At 33.3% G+C, this 14,657-nt stretch overlaps 1 protein-coding gene across 4 annotated transcripts in view; it reads left to right on the top strand.

Annotated features, from left to right (window-relative positions):
• LOC145248252 (putative E3 ubiquitin-protein ligase HERC1) overlaps nucleotides 1-14,657 on the top strand; it is a 335,131-nt gene that overhangs the window by 161,538 nt on the left and 158,936 nt on the right. For all 4 annotated transcript variants that reach the window (XM_080110122.1, XM_080110124.1, XM_080110123.1 and 1 more), the window contains exons 30-34: nucleotides 1,163-1,406; nucleotides 2,489-2,604; nucleotides 6,257-6,400; nucleotides 9,073-9,179; nucleotides 11,805-12,119. In XM_080110122.1, the coding sequence (XP_079966248.1) occupies nucleotides 1,163-1,406; nucleotides 2,489-2,604; nucleotides 6,257-6,400; nucleotides 9,073-9,179; nucleotides 11,805-12,119 (926 nt within the window). The remainder of the gene's footprint in view (nucleotides 1-1,162; nucleotides 1,407-2,488; nucleotides 2,605-6,256; nucleotides 6,401-9,072; nucleotides 9,180-11,804; nucleotides 12,120-14,657) is intronic.

Raw genomic sequence — 14,657 nt, forward strand, 5'->3', positions numbered from 1 at the left:
TACCTAACATTGCCCAGTGTAAAAGTATAACAGTTAAGACTTCTATCTTTTTTCTATCTTTCTCCAGCCCTCTTCCCTTCCCGGGTGCTACCAGATCAGGCTGTCTGAAAATGTTAGTTTCCTGACTTAGATGCACCATACGTTAAAGTTTTTATTTTATCTCGATGCAAAACTTAATCATGTTCTGCAAAACCAAAATAAAAACCACGATCGAGCACCCCCTCTCTTTTTCTTTCTCTCTTACTTCTACTCTCCTATGTATGAAGATACCAGCTTTCTGACTTGAATATAGAAAAAAAAAAAAATTTTAATATAGAAACTTTTCCTTTTATTTTTTTTGGAAACAAAATTTTGGAGAAAGAGACCACATTTTACTTTGGAAAACAAACTTCTCAAGCAATTGACAATAAAAACAAACCTTTTCTTGATGTTTCTGAATTTTTGAGATGAGGATTAGTTACGGAGCAAGAGCTTGCTACCCCTGTAAAGTAAATAAAGGGTTGCGCTCCAAATTCCGGCCAAATTCCCTAGTTCGACAGAAACGTTCCCAAGTTCGACAAGATACACCTGAAGAAGGTCAGAGGTTACATCGACCGAAACGTAAAAATTACACTAAAGATGAGAACAGTAGTCCGATGAAACCAAGTAATACAAGTCAACCTTTTCTTGACATAAAATGACCGCAGAGGTTGAAATATCTAAACAAAACAAATTCAACTGAACTCTTCTCTCCTACATGGTTTCCCGCTCTATCTTCTCTGCAAACCTATTCTTCTCTTTCTGGACATGTACACAGAAAACTTGTTTTATAGATTCCTGTCAGCATAAGGGAATTATCTCTTTGATTAAAAAATCAGAGTTACTTCCCTTTAGTAAATTATCTAGCTGGAAAACAGATGCCTCTCCTCCTTTCATTACAAAATCCATAACAGTTTAGAATAAAAAACGAGTAAATTTTTTTCCTGAATTTTAGATATATTTCATCCTGGGCAATATCAATGAGGAAAATAACAATTTTTTTTTTTTTTTTTACTTTACTTTTAGTTTGACCTACAAATATACACAAATACAACTTCCCTTTATATTATGGGAGATGTGTTATCTGATATTATGTGGAGTTTAATTCATCATTTCAAAATTGTGACGTTTGCTTTTTTTCCAGGTACCATGCAGAAACTGTTGTTGTCAACAGTCCTTTCGATGAGCAACAAATACTGCCCTGCCGATTTGTCCCTTGCGGTTTCTTGTGGACAGTTGCTGCCACTTCTTTACACCCTAAGTGAGAACGCTCACACTGTGCCCCTGACGATGCAGATTCCACCTACCATTTTGGAGGTCCCTCAGTTGAGTAACATGTTGCAGCTGGCTTGTCAGCACCTCTTGCAAATAATCGCTGTTGGAACAGGGTAAGCTGCATGTATGCCTCATTCTGCTTTTATATCTACGTCATTTGTTCTGTTCTGGGTAAAACCCCTGTTTTGGGGTTTTAATAAGTGCAAAGTTTCTATTTAATTTTCATTACTCCCTGGCCGACTTTGATCCTCCACAAAGTGTTTGGAAATAGAGGAGAGAAGAGAATGGAATATAACAAAAGAGGAAATAGGTTTATCGGGAAAATAAAGTACAAAATAAGGTTGATGGAAAGACAATTGATAGGAATTTGTTCACTAAAGAAGACAAAAGGGAGCTGCCATGAAATTGTTGGACAAGGTATGGAAATGACGGTAATAAAAGGACTGAACAATTGATATAGATATATTTAGAGTTAGTTTGCAGGCACTTTAGAGAAAGCTATGAGTTTATAACAGTAGGAACGGTTTACAGACGGTCTTGTTTTTACAACGCTTAGGAATGTTGATGGATTTTGTGGAAATGAGTTTACGACAGTTGAAGTTTGTGGTAGTCGGTGAGTGTTTACGACATTTTCTAGCAGTTTAGGTAAGGACAGATGACATGAGTTGCAAGTTAAATACAATCAAAGGCAGATCATGGCTTGTGCCAGGTCAGAAGAGCTTTGTGAGATTGAGATGAGCTGACATCAACTGACGGACTCAACCTCGACAGAAATATTAAAATATTGACGTTAGCATGTTGACGGTAGTTTCTCACGATTATGTCATCCATACACACACAGAATCCAAACTAAACAAATATATATTAAATATTTCAATACATAAGGAACTTAAAGCATAAAATCTTTTTCCAAAATTACTAGATTCAGCATTAAATAACCCATAAAGGGTTGATATGCCGTAAAACAAAGTGACTAAACAACAATTACAAAGTCATCCTACAACGATGAAGACTTGATGAAGAAAACAAAAAGAAAACTTTACTCTTGTGTGCATGCAAGTAAATAGGAACGTATTAAAATACATTTTTATTTCTTTAAATATATTCGATATGTTATTTCGTGTATGAAGAAAAATAAAATAAATTCTTTGAAATAACTTTTCATTTTTTTTTTTTATTTGCCGTTTGTTTTCAGAATGTATGCTGATCGTTTGAGCGATGGGGTCATACAGAGTGTTATTGACTTGCTGTGGAAACAACTAGAAAAATTACTTTCATCTGCCATCTTACAAAATGGAGAACAACAAAAAGGTACTTTTTTTTGTGTCGGATATAAAAAAAAAAAACAGAATCTAAAATCAATATTCTACTTTAATAAAGACAAGTGTCCATTTATTTCTATACTAGCAGACTACCTGGCATTGCCAGGTCATAAAATATGCTTAAATAGGATATTTTGATTAATGCAGATTTCGATTTATTATGATATTATATTGGACCCAATATGTAGTAACTATTCAAAAAGTTTTAAAAAAATGATTCGTACGCCACCAACGAAAACCAAAATGTTTAGCTTACCATTTTCTTTTTCCTTTGGCGTTAATGCCTGACCTATGAAAACATGTTTGCTGCAAGGCTAAAAATTAAAACATTACGTTACGCATGCATATTCGTAATGCCCTTCACCTGGCAAATTCCAGTTTTTTAATTTTCACACTTTTGCATCAATTTTCCCCAGCTAAAACCCAAATATAAAGTTTTGCATGGGTTCAAATACTCTATATATTAAATTTCATGTCTGTAGGCCAAAAACTGACAGGAGTTTGGTAGGCAACATTTTTTAAACAAATATATATATGCATACATAAATATATATAGAGAAAGAGGCTTGTGTTTACTATAACTTTTTTATGCAAATACAAATATTACGCAGGTAGAATATCTTCATAAATGTAATTACACGTAATAGTTAACTAAAGGTGATCATCCTTATAAGAGAACTGAAAAAACTGATAGGGAATTAATTAAAATGAATATTTAAAAGCATATGCAAATTAGCTAGATCTTTTGCAGATGAATGCAATTCCACGACTCATTTATAACAAAGTTGTATTTTCTTTTTAAATAAATAGAAATGTTTTTAATATGAATATTGATACAAAAAAAACAAATTTAAAGGATTTCTATATAAATAAATATGTCTACTTCCAATTAGTGTTGGGACAATTATTCAAAACTGAACCTGAACTTTATTTTTTATTTTTTATTTTTTTTTAAATATCGTAATCATAAAAATTTGTGCCTGTTTTCTGATGCCAAAACCAATTCCTTTCGGTTATTATTTTTTTCTTGTTTAAAACTTAACTTACTATTGCTGGTACCAATGATAAAATGACAAATATTTATTAATCTTAAACTGCCAGCAGAATTACCTTAAACTATATCCTATGGTGAGGCCCCAGCTTGTGGGCTTTGGGGAGTGTGGAGCCACCTCTTAATTGCCATTGCTCCCAGGTCCACTCTGACCCGGAGTGGTAGTACCTGTTAGGGTCCCAACTATAGGTCAAACATATATCCTATTAAAATATTTTTCTTCAAGATCACTGGATTTGGCATTAAATAACCTGAAAAGGATTGATATGCAATAAACCAACCAGCTAGCAGAATTAAAATATATCCCCCCCACCCCATGTGTATTTTTACGCTTGTGAAAATACATGCATCTATATTACATGGGTTTTTATTAAAACAAAAACAGCAACACCAAATAAATATTTAAAGATTTAAAAAGAATCAAAAGCAGTTACTATGTTGCAATTTGAAATCTAAGACAGAATCTGTAATTGTATCGGAATTGAGGAAAATATTGGAATCATCCCATCATTACTTCTAACTCGTCATGAAGAAGTTAGTGAGTAAAAACATGTACCTTTTATTTATTTATTTAATGTGAACCCTCTGAAGTAGTGACGGGAAGTAAGAGAGAAAATAGCAAGTCAGACAATCACTTCAAACTTACTCCATTTTGGAAAGGTAAAATGATTTAGCCAAATATTTGTGACTTTTGCAGCAGAGACTACTGCATTTGCATGAGTTTATTTAGCCACAAGTGATGCTATTACAGTTGAGCAGACTGACAATAAAAATTTGAATATGGAAGGTTATGCCTGTATTATGCCTCCTAACCTGCATGGTTCTTATTCAGAATTCCACCTATAATAAAAAATAAATAAAAATGTGATGTATGTAAACTGCGATGAAACTATCATATTCAGAAATCCATGCAAATTGCTAAAGTTTTATTTTTGAATAAGAAAATCAATTTTTATGAGTACCCAAAGAATGGCTGTCTTATCTGTCATTTTGAAAATAATTAAAGAAAGATAACTCAATAATTCAAACTTTTGAGATTTATGTTGCAACATTGCCATTAACTGTTTAAAAATGATTTTCTTTATAAAAATAAAACTACTTGATCAATTTACATGACTTTTGGAATATGATGTTTTTGTTTAGCCATGGATACGTACATCATACAGATTTTTCTTTTTTGTCTTTTAATATAGGGGAAATCATAGACAAGAACCCAAGAGCCTTTAAAATAGTTGGGAAATATTTATTAATTGATTGTTAACATGCCAGAAAAATAGAAGAGCTTACAGCCATCCTTGTCCTTTTTTGTGTAAAGCAAAACTTAACTAAATATAGCCCACACTACCCACCCTCGTGCCTAACAGCATTGTTCTAAAATTTATATTGATCAGTTAATTAGTTTAGGAGTGAATCCTATACATATATAAACAGTTCACTAACTCATTATGAATTTTGTTCCTCTTATTAAACTGGATGCTTGTTTTTCTTGCTTTTTTTTATCTATTTTTTGTTTTTGTACATCGAGGGGGCACAAGTGCAATGAGTTCATCAGTACACATTCCATTAAAGTCCTTGTAAAACAGGCACAGGGATGCAACATTATGGCGATGGAACAGACAGATTGGACTCTTTTTAGACGATGTCTAAGTGGGAAAAAGTTATCATTTTAGTACATGTGTAACAGAGCGTGTATGAGCGCATGGGAAAATATAAGAATATGAATAATATAATATTGCAAACATATTAGCAGCAGTAGCCAGAAAAAAGCACATATGCAAATTAGGAAGTATGTACAAGCTTGCATGATAAGAATCGTCAGAACACATCCATCTTCTTTGAAATTCAAAGAAGATGGATGTGTTAAGTCGATGGCGAGAATTGGCTTAAAGCACATGTTCGACATGGCAGTTTGGTTAAGCACATGTTGGTGTGAGAGAAACTGTAAAAAACAATATGTAGGTGTTGTTTTGAAAGTAACGGTAATAAATGTCTTTTGTTGAAACTGAAAAAAAAAAGTTGATTCAGATTTTTCTTTTTGTTTGTTTCTTTTTGACGGTACCAGTTGGAGTGGGGGTCTGAGGAAGATTTGAATTGTAACAAACACGGTTCGAGCAAACCACCATGTTACATTTTTTTTTTTTTTTTTTACATGGTAGTCACCACTTATCAAGGCCCGGAAGCCACTCGGAGATAAAGGGTTATTGCGTGTACAGTAATCAATGGGATAGTATCGTAGTAATCGTTAGTATTGGAGATTTGATAAAGTGTCTTAAGGGGGGCGGTTCATCAGGAATTTGTTTATGCTGGACTTGAAGACATCCGAGTTGTAGTCAGGTGGGAAACAGGCAAACAAAAGAGTTCCACATGCGTGCACTTCTAAGAAAGAAGTACTGCAATGGAAAATTTAAGTTTTGAACGAAAACAACAGAAAACAAAAATAAAAGAATCGTCTTGACATCGGAAAATAGGCACAAATTTTTCTGATTTTTACGATTAATCGTTCCACCATTAAAACATAAAGACATAAATTCCTGAGTTTTTTTTTATTAAACAATGTTTTTTGTCTTTTTTTCCCTTTTTCCTTTATTAGAATCATGTCCGAGTCAAATTGCCATTGGAGACTTTTTAGTCTTTCTAAGAAGAATTGCTGCCTCTGCTCCAGTCCAGTCACGTTTAGCCTGCAAGAAGTGGACCAATGTACTCCTGGATATTGCTGGCAAATTTTCTGATAAAGGTATGAAATTTAGATTGTCTTGCTTAAAGAGATTGTTTGTTTTTCTGCTAACAACTTCATTGTACCTGAACTCGCAAGATACTCATCCCAGTCTTATTCCTATTATACTTTTTATCTGTTTAAATAGTAGGGAGACCTGACGTTACCAGGGATTGAATAATGATCAGTCAATGTTTCACACTCTCATATTTTTTTTTCATCAAAAATGGTTAAATTTTCCATTTTTAAATCAAATCGATTGATTACCTACTTTAGTTTGGGACCCATCATGTATATCAGGAGCAAACTTCACGTGCCTCCTTGCAGTGACTTTGTCCATAATACATTATAGTCTACATTGCACTGTAGAGAACCTGCTGTTGATTTTATAAAATTATTTTTATGTATAATGGCTTCAATTAAAGTTTAAAATGCAAAAGTCAAGTATCATATTTAACTTGTGCTCTAAACAGAACATTGATTTCGAATGTATCTGTCATATCAAAGAACTGTTGATTTTATATGCTGAGTCTTTATGCTTGTGTGGTCATAAAACTCCTTAAATGCAATTATGATATTAAGTTGTATAAGGTGTTTCTTCTTTCATTGGAATTTTTCGATTATCGATACTTACCAAAGATATTTAGACACAAAAGCTATCTAAGAACACTGCCAGATACATGCAGTACATTTGTGTGCAATTTAATAAAAATCGGCCCAGCCGTTTTGAAGTCCATAGGGAATGAACACACACACACACACAAAGTTCCTTTTTATATAATAATCTGTCCATCCATTTCACTTTTACTCAGAAACTACTAGACAAATGTGGCTGAAATTTTGTACGGAGCTTTGAGATAAGGTGCTGCGAACTAAGTATTATGGTATCCATAGGGATTAAGAGAGATTAGTATTTAGTGCAAAACTGAGCACAAATTTAACTATATTCAAACATCAATTTAACATAAAGCATTCATTCTAAATCGACGTGTTATAACTTTTTAATGGGTAAAAAAAATCTAGTTATTATTCTATCTCTTTGTTCGGTTTTCCCATTTAGAAGAATTGCACTTTTTATTGTAAATGTGAGATTGTTAGCAACTTTATATTACATGAACTAGTAAAATATTGGTCCCAGTCTTATTCTTTTAATTTGTACTACTCACTGACAACAAACGGTGGTGTTCCCTGTAGTCTGGATGACAACAAGTTTCCCCAGATTTTCAGTACTCTTCACCTCTTTTGATAACCTTTGCAAATGACTTTGCATTATCGCAACTGCCGCTTGCCATTGACTTTTTATTGCTAACGACCATTGGTCTTCACTGAAATTTGTATGGCAATAAACCTCCACAAACTGTTAGCACATCAGCTGTAGATCTAACAGAAGGGAAACCATATTGCATGTAATAACCATAGTATGGTATTCTGTAGCTGTGTCCGTAATGCAATGTTGTATGCCAGTGAGTGTTGAGTCCAGGACAAGCTATGATTTGTGCTTTGTGAGTGAGCTATGCTTTGCCGGATATGCTTATATGAAGGTGATAGAGCATGCCAGCAACTCTGTTCTTTGTGGGAGAACTTAAATCTCACTCCTGGATGTAGCATTATATGAGAAGTGTCTACGTTGGTTTGGTTATGGTGGGTGGATAAACAAAGCCTGCATTATGGAAGCTGATGACTTGTCTGATATCGGTCGCCCATGCAATACATTGACTGCAATTTCATGAGGGAGAATTTCCTGAATTGAACTAAATGGTGAACAGGTGGGTGAGCAGTAATCAAAGAGCACACCTGTGCCAACCATGGAAATCTGTCTACATAGTCAATCAGTCTTTCTTCCTCTCTTTAATTTTATCTTTATTTTTTCCCTCTTCCTCTTATCTAAGCTTGAGTTATCTTGCTTTACCTCACACCATACTTCGAATAATTTACCTAAATGATTTCCCATAATAATTGTAACTGCTCACACTATTCATTTGGTGTTCACTTGCAATTGGTTTTGCATGCCAGTCGAGATTCTGATTTCGACAATCAGTCTGCCAAAATCTGGATCATTTTGGTGACCTAGTAGCTGTCGGGCTGAGGCATCCATTCTGGGTAGTTCCTGGAGGACTACTTTCCCACGCCTTGCCTTCTGACTTTCGGGTGGAGCAAGTTTACTGCTTATTGTCTGAGGTGCCCTCACCAGGGAATGCTGATGAGGCTTCTCAGACAATTTTTGCAAGCCCAGAGAGTTCCTTCTTGAATGGCACTGGCTCCTTCTGCCCACCCTCCAACTTTGTGTCACGTCTCCTCATGGTGGGAGGTAAGTAAATACCAACTTGAAATAATTTAACTATTGTTCCATCTCATTAATCTTATTCTTGAGTGGCTTTCAGCTTTGATGATTAGTGACCTGGTGACCCTTCAATTAAAAAAAAAAAATGAAAAAAGGTAATTATTGCGGACTATTATCCTCATCTTTCTTAGTTGTTGTTTCACGACGTTTCAGCTATTTCTCTGGCCTTCATCAGGTAGAAACAACTAAGAAAGATGAGGATAATAGTCTGCAATAAATAAATTAATAAATGATGCTCCTCTCAATAATTGATTGCGATTAAAATAAAAAAAAAAAAGGTGCTATTCAATTTGGAGAGTCGTTTGAATCTATAAAGATTTTCGTTATTCTCTGACTATTTATTCATCTTCAGGTTTTCCTCTGATCAGCAGCCTGCGGACTCGCCTGATTGCTCTCCATTTACTCGAGGTAATTCTACCAAACTGTGTCACGGACACAGAAAAAGATTATTTTGAAATGGTAGGTATTCATTTATTATGCTGCTTTTAATTTTGATGAAGAATCTTATTTGTATTACTCTAAGGGAGAGTTATATAAAAGAATGTGTTAAGTCACCATAACATTGACTGAAGATGTGATACACTTGGTATCTTTTATCCTGCAGACTGAGTTTTCAGTCACACACACACACACACACATTAGGAGAGATTATTCCAATATATATATGTATATATATATATATATATATATATATAAGATTTATAGGATGCGATAATAGGATTTATAGGATGCGATAATAGGATGCGATAGAGGTAAAATAGTTTCGCTTGTTTTCTTTTCCTTATAAAGGAAATGTTTTTCCATAATGTTTTATTGTTAAAGTGTTTTTAATTCAATAAGTCTGAAGAAAGGCTGTTCTTGTGAAAATTTTCAAACAACATCATGTTTGAATTTGTCCAAATGGTCTTGAAATAATTGTAACTAACAATGAAATACACTTTTTGTTGCTATCAACCCATTCTTTGAAGTCTTAGTTTTTGTTAAAACAGTATAATATATATATACACCCGTCTAGCTGAATCCACTGTGAAAAATTTCCCCCACTCTATATCTGTGCCTTAATCAAAACGCGGATTCCATGAACAAAGCTTCTTTCTTAGAACTGCACGCCTGTGGAACTCTGTTCCGTCTGCCTGCTTCCCTCCAGACTACAACTTGGATGTCTTCAAGTCTAATGTTAACAAATTCCTAATGAACCGCCCCCTTAAGTAAACACTTCATCAAATCTCCACACTAACGTAATGTACTTGCAATAACCCTTATCCCTGAGTGGCTTCCGGGCCTTGATAAGTGGTGATCACTGTGTAAAAAAAAAAAAAAAAAAAAAAAATACTGGCAAAAACCAAAAACAACATGAAGGAATACCTTCATATTTGTATTTTTTTGGATATTGTTATCACTGCTCAATGTAGTTTTAACAGAATGAAACAAACTTTGTATTTTTTTTTCAAACATATCTGATGAAATGTAACTATGAACATTTTTAAATAATATAAAATTTAAAATTGTCTGGTTTATGTCGAAACGATTGTAATATCCGAAAAAATACAAATATGGAGTTATTCCTTTGTGTTGTTTTTGGTTTTTGCCAGTATATGTATGTGTGTGTGTATAAAAAGCAGTAGATGTGTGTGTAAATATTTAACTGATAAACTTTTAAACTACTGGTCAAATAATACTGAAATAAACAGAAAATAGTAATCATACACCAAGGATGGTTAAAGTTAAGTTGAAATGCAAAATGTTCCTTTCAACTTGCTGACATATTACTATTATTTTTGCGCATACGCAAATTCATTCGTAGTTTGAAGTGGTTTAATTTAAAATCTTTTTTTATCTATCCGTCAATAGCTGGAACAGGAGGGAATGCAGTGGATATAGAAACATGGTGATGCATATTTGAAAGCACAGTTGATCTACATTTTTGGTGTCAAATAAAAATGACTGAAATCGTAATCAAATGAGAACAAAGAACTGTTTACATTCCAAGGTCAGAAGTTATGAATTGCACAATGCAAAATAGAAAAGAAGAATGTAACATCTTGATGTTTATAATTCCAGAAATGTCGATTTGTGACTAAGAGAAAATTAAAAAGAGAGCAGACTGACAGCTGCGAGCGTGATTAGCTTATTGACATCTCTTTGTTGGCGAGCCACACACTAACAAACCCCATGCAACCAATGTCTCTCTCTCTCCTTGTTAATGAACAAAAAGCTTAATTGTAAATAAAATTTATACTTTGAAATTCGTTTCTGTGTTGATTTTCAGAATAGTAACAAAAGAATTGTCAGTGTGTATATATTATATAAATTATATATACATTCAACACAACATTTTGGTTTTGATTCTAGTCATTTTTTTTTTCACTTTTGAAATCCGTACTATATAATGGTTGTGCAAATTACATTCAAGATGAGAACAGTAGTCCGCATAATGGAAATAATTCAAATAATTTATCCTCATCTCAAAAATTAATTTTTTTAAAGAAATGTTACTAGCGTTTGCATGTTTTTTCATTAAAATTTACGGATATAAATGAGTACGTCTAGACGGCTAGAAACAATATATATTTCTTTATTTTTTGAAAGAAACAAATTTGTTCAATTCAGATATTTCGATGATATACATCTTTGTCAATGAAAGTCTGTTTTTTTTTTTATTGTTGTTTCTCTTTTTCCTGGTCCACATAGTGTAATTCTGCGAGCAAGTGTTAGTCCATAACCGTCGTCAGACCTACAGATGAACACTCTTGCTCGCTTTGTATATCATCGAAATATCCGAACTAAACAAATTTATTTGTTTATATCAAAAAACAAAAAAAAAAAATTTTATTTTTAGCCTTCCAAACGTATTCATTTATACATGTAATTCTTAATCTTAATTTTTTTATTCGGATATTCCTAAGTCCATTTGGATTTAAAAAAAAAAAAAAAAAAAATAATAATAAATTATGATTTTTGCAAAATTTCTCTTGAAATCATTCCAGTTAATAGTTATCTGATATCTCCTCGTTATTTCTAAACGTATGATTGTACTTTGTATTAATTTCAATTTGTATCCTTTATTTTCATCTCTCCGTATAGATTGTGCACCGTTTGTTTTCTGATATGGCTCAACATATGTGGTGTGTCCCTATGGTGCTTGCTAATCAGCAAACTTTAACAAAGAAAACAGAACTGATGGAAAAAATTGATGAAGTTCAACAATCCGACTCTGTTGAGGGAGGATTTAATTCCGATACAAAGCAAGAAGTGGTGAACAAACAAAGCGCATCTTTTGATCCGGACAAATTATTGTGCTGTTATGTGGAAAATGGACACACTCTTGTCCACGGGGCTGGAGGGAAAGGCTATGGACTTGGTAGCATGCAGATAACATCAGGTTGCTACCAGTGGAAAGTAAGTTTTTATTTTTTTGGTACTTGTACAGTTTAATCAAGACATTAAAAATTGAAAAAAGTTTAAATTGTACGTATCCGTTAAGGAATGAAATTCTCCCCCCAAAAATTTCACTTAATTTCATCGTAGTTTTTTTTTTTTTTTTTTTTTTTTAACAGCGAAAAAACAATTTATGATACAGAGCAAAAGGTTCGATTTTTAGGAAGAAAAACTAGTATTAAAGATGGGGAGGGAGTGTTGGCGCTTTAAATTGAGTTATCTCCCCGTGGTGTTTCTAAAAATCCAAACAAGAATTGAAAAAATTCAAAGATGTCTACCTTCAACGTGCTGTCATAAAAACGTGTTTTTCTGCTGTAAAAAAAAAAAACTACATGATCAAATTAAATTAAACTTTTTTTTCGGAGATATTCAGTTCAAAATGGATACGTACAATATAACCTCTTTTTTTTTTTTGATATTTTCATTTTTTAATGTCTTGATTAAATTGTACAAGTACCCTTTTTTTTCTAACATTTAAAAAAATCATTTGACAATTTTTCTAAGATTAGGTGATGCTTCTATTTATTTGTTTCTTCATGATGAGAAAGTTAGACGCTAGGTCTAGTTTTGATGTATCCCGACAGTATATACAGTGATGATCATATTTATTGGCACGGTAAAATAAAAGTTAAATTTTGTCTAATAAATTCTAAAAAAGGGATTAAATTAAAGAAAATAACAAAGTATATTATGTATTTTTAACTGGCCTTTCCGATGCAGCAATCGGATTTTAGAAAAAATAAATAAAAAAGGAACAACAAACATAATTGCAAAAAACCCTTGTTCAAAATTATTGGCACGGCTTTGTTTTTCTTTTAGTATCAGTATAATATCAATCAATTTCCGGTTTACGTGCTTTCTGAACTTTTTTATAGCCATATTATGCTTGTTTAACGCTAATTCAGTGAATAATTTTTTTCAGATAATTTTTAGATAGCGATTTATTTAAGCTATTATAAGTGACTAAATTATAATTTTCAATCGCCATGGTTAAAACTAAGGAACACAGCGAAGACGTCAGGAAGCTTGTTGTAGCATGCCATACCAATGGGGAGGGCTATGATAAGATTTCAAAGAAGCTAAACCTTCCCAAATCCACTGTTAGAGCCATAATAAACAAGTTCAAATCGCAAGGCCACGTTATGAGTTTAGAAGGTAGAGGGAGAAAAAGGATTCTTTCCCCAAGAGATGAACGGAAAATTGTTCGACAAGTAAAACAAAACCCAAGGATCTCTGTTGGGGAGATTGTTGATGAACAAAGCACCTCTGGAGTGAATGTATCTCGACATACAGTTGGTAGAGTTTTGAAGAGAGCTGGTTTAAAAGCATGTCGTCCGAGAAAGACTCCCTTATTGAAGCCTATGCACCTGAAAGCAAGGCTAGCCTTTGCAAAACGTCATATTGATAAAGATGTTGCATTCTGGAAACGTGTTCTATGGACTGACGAAACGAAAATAGAGTTATTTGGCCATAATAAAGTGTCTTATATTTACAGAAAATCTGGCGAAGCTTTCCTGCCTAAGAACACCATACCCACAGTGAAGCACGGTGGAGGCAGTTTGATGTTTTGGGGATCCTTTGCTGCCTCTGGACCAGGGCGACTTGTTAAGGTCACAGGTAGCATAAAAAAGGAAGATTATGTTAAAATATTGGATGAAAACCTGAAAGACTCTGCTAAAGAGCTCTCACTTGGTCGTCGTTGGTGGTTCATGCAAGATAATGACCCAAAGCATTCGGCTAAACTGACTAAGAAATGGCTTGAGGACAATCATATTAATGTTTTGGAGTGGCCATCACAAAGTCCAGACCTTAATCCAATTGAAAATTTATGGAGAACATTAAAATTGAGGGTAATGCAAAGGAAGCCTAAGAATCTTATTCAATTGGAGGATTATTGTCAGGAAGAGTGGGCTAAAATTACTAATGAAGAGTGCAACAACTTGGTTGTAAACTATGAAAAGCGACTGAGGAAGGTAATCAAGGCCAAAGGCTATACAATTGATTATTAAATAAATCGTGCCAATAATTTTGAACAAGGGTTTTTTGCAATTATGTTTGTTGTTCCTTTGTTATTTATTTTTTCTAAAATCCGATTGCTGCATCGGAAAGGCCAGTTAAAAATACATAATATACTTTGTTATTTTCTTTAATTTAATCCCTTTTTTAGAATTTATTAGACAAAATTTAACTTTTATTTTACCGTGCCAATAAATATGATCATCACTGTATATATATATTCTGTCGCCGGGTTCAAATCTATCGACTGGTGTTAATCGTGACACCCTGCACTGAAGATTCACGAAAGGATGAAACGCTAGTGTCTGTAGGTATTTAATAATTATAGTAAATAATTATATCAGCCCCTTTAAGAAATTCTTTTCTTATTGTTGAGCACTTTCATTTAAAATAAAGTGGGTCAATTTAGCTCTTATGCGCAGCTCATCATATAATGATTAGATCACTCTGACTGACATAAAAACATTTTAAAAAATAAATGTT

The sequence above is a fragment of the Euprymna scolopes genome, chromosome 26 (genome assembly GCF_053919585.1).
Source record: "Euprymna scolopes isolate OS-2025 chromosome 26, ASM5391958v1, whole genome shotgun sequence".
NCBI lineage: Eukaryota > Metazoa > Mollusca > Cephalopoda > Sepiida > Sepiolidae > Euprymna > Euprymna scolopes.